Below are 2512 nucleotides of genomic sequence, written 5' to 3' on the forward strand. Positions count from 1 at the left end.
CTACGCGCAGTATAAGACCACTAGTGCAGCTCAGTCGTTTTAACTTTGTGGCGCTAACTGTATTTGTGAGACAGTGACCTAAGTTTCAAGGAAACAGAATTGATAATAATCAACATTTGGTGCCGAAACACGGGAACTTATTCAACTGCCATCGAAGACGCCATGGAACGACTCCAAAAGAAGCAAGCCGCGCTTCGTCAAGCCATCGAAAAGATCATCGCAGCAGCCACCGCCCTCCTACAAGAGCCTGCAGCACAAAGCGGTGAGCTTGAAGAACAATTTGACCTCCTTATCGAGCAAGCAGAAGAGCTAAAGTCGGTTAACGACTGCATTGAGAAGAAAACAGACCTGCAGGAACACGACGCAGAATTAGCCGCCGTATCTGCTTACAGCGAGAAGATTAGCATCACGAAAACTAGAATAAAAACAGCCCTACGAAACCAAACTTCTTTCGAAGACCGGTCAAGAACTCCATCAGTAACGGGGAGCCCTTCCGAGCCTAGTTCTCAGCCTTCAGTTCATGCCAGCGTTACCACGAGCCAACATCCATCGGCAAAAACCAAACATCCGAAGTTGGAAATCGCCAAGTTTTATAGAGACCTGAGATCGTGGCAGAAATTTTGGAATCAATTCGACTCAACAATCCACAAAGAAGGCTCTGTTTCATCAATCGATAAATTTCAGTACCTGACAAGTTATCTAACAGGGAAGGCGGCAGCGGCTGTCGAAGGGTTATCCCTAAGCAATGAAAATTACGGAATTTCCATCAGGACCCTCACAGAAAGATTTGGGAGAGAAGACGTCATCATCGAAGAACACATGTCTCGCTTGCTCGGTGTTCGCCCGGTAAACAACCTCCATGACACAGAAAGGCTCAGGACCCTTTATGATGAGGTACAGTCGGGAGTCCGAAGCCTCGAGACACTGGGCTTGACATCGAACACGTACGGCGTGTTGTTGCTGACTGTCCTTCGGAATAGCATCCCAGATCAACTTAGCCTCGAATACTACCGAAGGAAGGCTGCCACTTTAGCCGTTCCCGAAGATGAGCTCCAAGACTTCCTCGATTTCTTGAGAACGGAAGTGGAGAGCAGAGAACGAGCACAGTGCAGCAGCCGACAGTCACTGAACAGGGATGTTAAACCGAGGGAGCTAAGCATTAAGGGGAAGCCACCATCTGCAGCAGTCTTCGCTTAAAAGGGCAGCGTGTCACAGTGCTCATTTTGTGGGGTAGAAGACCACGTTACGGCAGACTGCGTGGCCTCCGTTGCGCCAGAAGAGAGATCCTGGCCAAAGAAAGACGATGCTTTAAATGCACGAAAATGAACAATCGAGCAGCAGATTGCCGAACAGCAAAGTGGCTCAAGTGCGCGAAATGTTCCGCTCGGCACGCTACTGCCGTCTGCGATCTCAGCAAGTCGATCCCAGCCCTTTCAAGAAACGGTTCTGCACCTCTCGAGGTTGTCGTGCAGTCATCGTTACAGGTGGCACAGACTGGCTGCACGCCCCTCGTGCTCCTACAGACAGCACAAGCACGGGCGGGATCGAAACAGAAGCGCGCCTTGGTGAGGATTCTGTTCGACGGTGGCAGCCAGAGAACATTCGCAAAGGGAGAAATATCCCGGCGTCTCAAACTTCAAGTGGTGGGAGAAGAACGTCTCGCCATTCACACCTTTGGGACCACTACGCCAAACGTCACAACATGCAACAGAGTCGAGTTGTGTCTACGAAGCCGGCATGACGACCACGTAATAAGAATCGAGGCCATCGAGGTTCCAGAGATTTCCGGGGACTTCCTGCCACCACCTGACACCTCCGCTAGCAGCCTGGCTGCAGACCAAGGGATTCAACTCGCTGACGTGGCCCCGGACGACCATCGTCATAACACCGGAGTCTCTCTCCTTATTGGAGCTGACCATTACTGGGACGCCGCCACTGGAAGCGGCAAGCGGGTCAACGACAAGCTTGTCGCCGTGGAGACCATCTTTAGCTGGACGCTGCAGGGTTGAGTGGCAAGAAACACAGCGACGACCTGTCTGACAGCCATCGGAGTCATGCGCGTGTTGGTGACCACTGAGCAAGAAAACGACGACCTCTCCAGGCAGCTGAAGTCATTTTGGGAATTGGAACATCTTGGAATCGTTGAAACAGAAACCACAGAGAAGAAAGACGAAGTTCTTCGAAGCTTTCAAGAAAGCGTCACCAACAGAAATGGCCGTTATCAGGTCTATCTGCCCTGGAAAGAAAATGTCTCAGATTTGGCAAATAACAAGGCCATAGCTGCGCAGACACTTCGGTCATTGACAGCAAAGTTGATAAGAAACGACGGCGACATGCAAGTTTACAATCGAGCGTTGAGAGAATACCTGATTGCTGGGCACGCTGAGGAGGTCGACGAAAATGGTGAGTCCCCAGAGGGACCTATTTATTACCTCCCTTATCGAGGCGTTGTCATACCAACAAGCGAAACAACTAAGCTGAGGGTGGTCTTCGATGCCTTATCGAGCGCACG

At 50.9% G+C, this 2512-nt stretch overlaps 1 protein-coding gene across 1 annotated transcript; it reads left to right on the forward strand.

Moving 5' to 3' along the window:
- The first annotated feature begins 1322 nt into the window (after positions 1–1322).
- LOC149344119 (uncharacterized) lies at positions 1323–2009 on the forward strand. The gene has a single exon (XM_089547149.1). It carries the CDS (start codon positions 1323–1325, stop codon positions 2007–2009), a length of 687 nt encoding a protein of 228 aa, XP_089403275.1.
- Positions 2010–2512: the final 503 nt, after the last annotated feature.

Source organism: Amblyomma mixtum, chromosome 5 (assembly GCF_055824585.1).
Source record: "Amblyomma mixtum isolate Tamu chromosome 5, ASM5582458v1, whole genome shotgun sequence".
Classification (NCBI taxonomy): Eukaryota; Metazoa; Arthropoda; class Arachnida; order Ixodida; family Ixodidae; genus Amblyomma; species Amblyomma mixtum.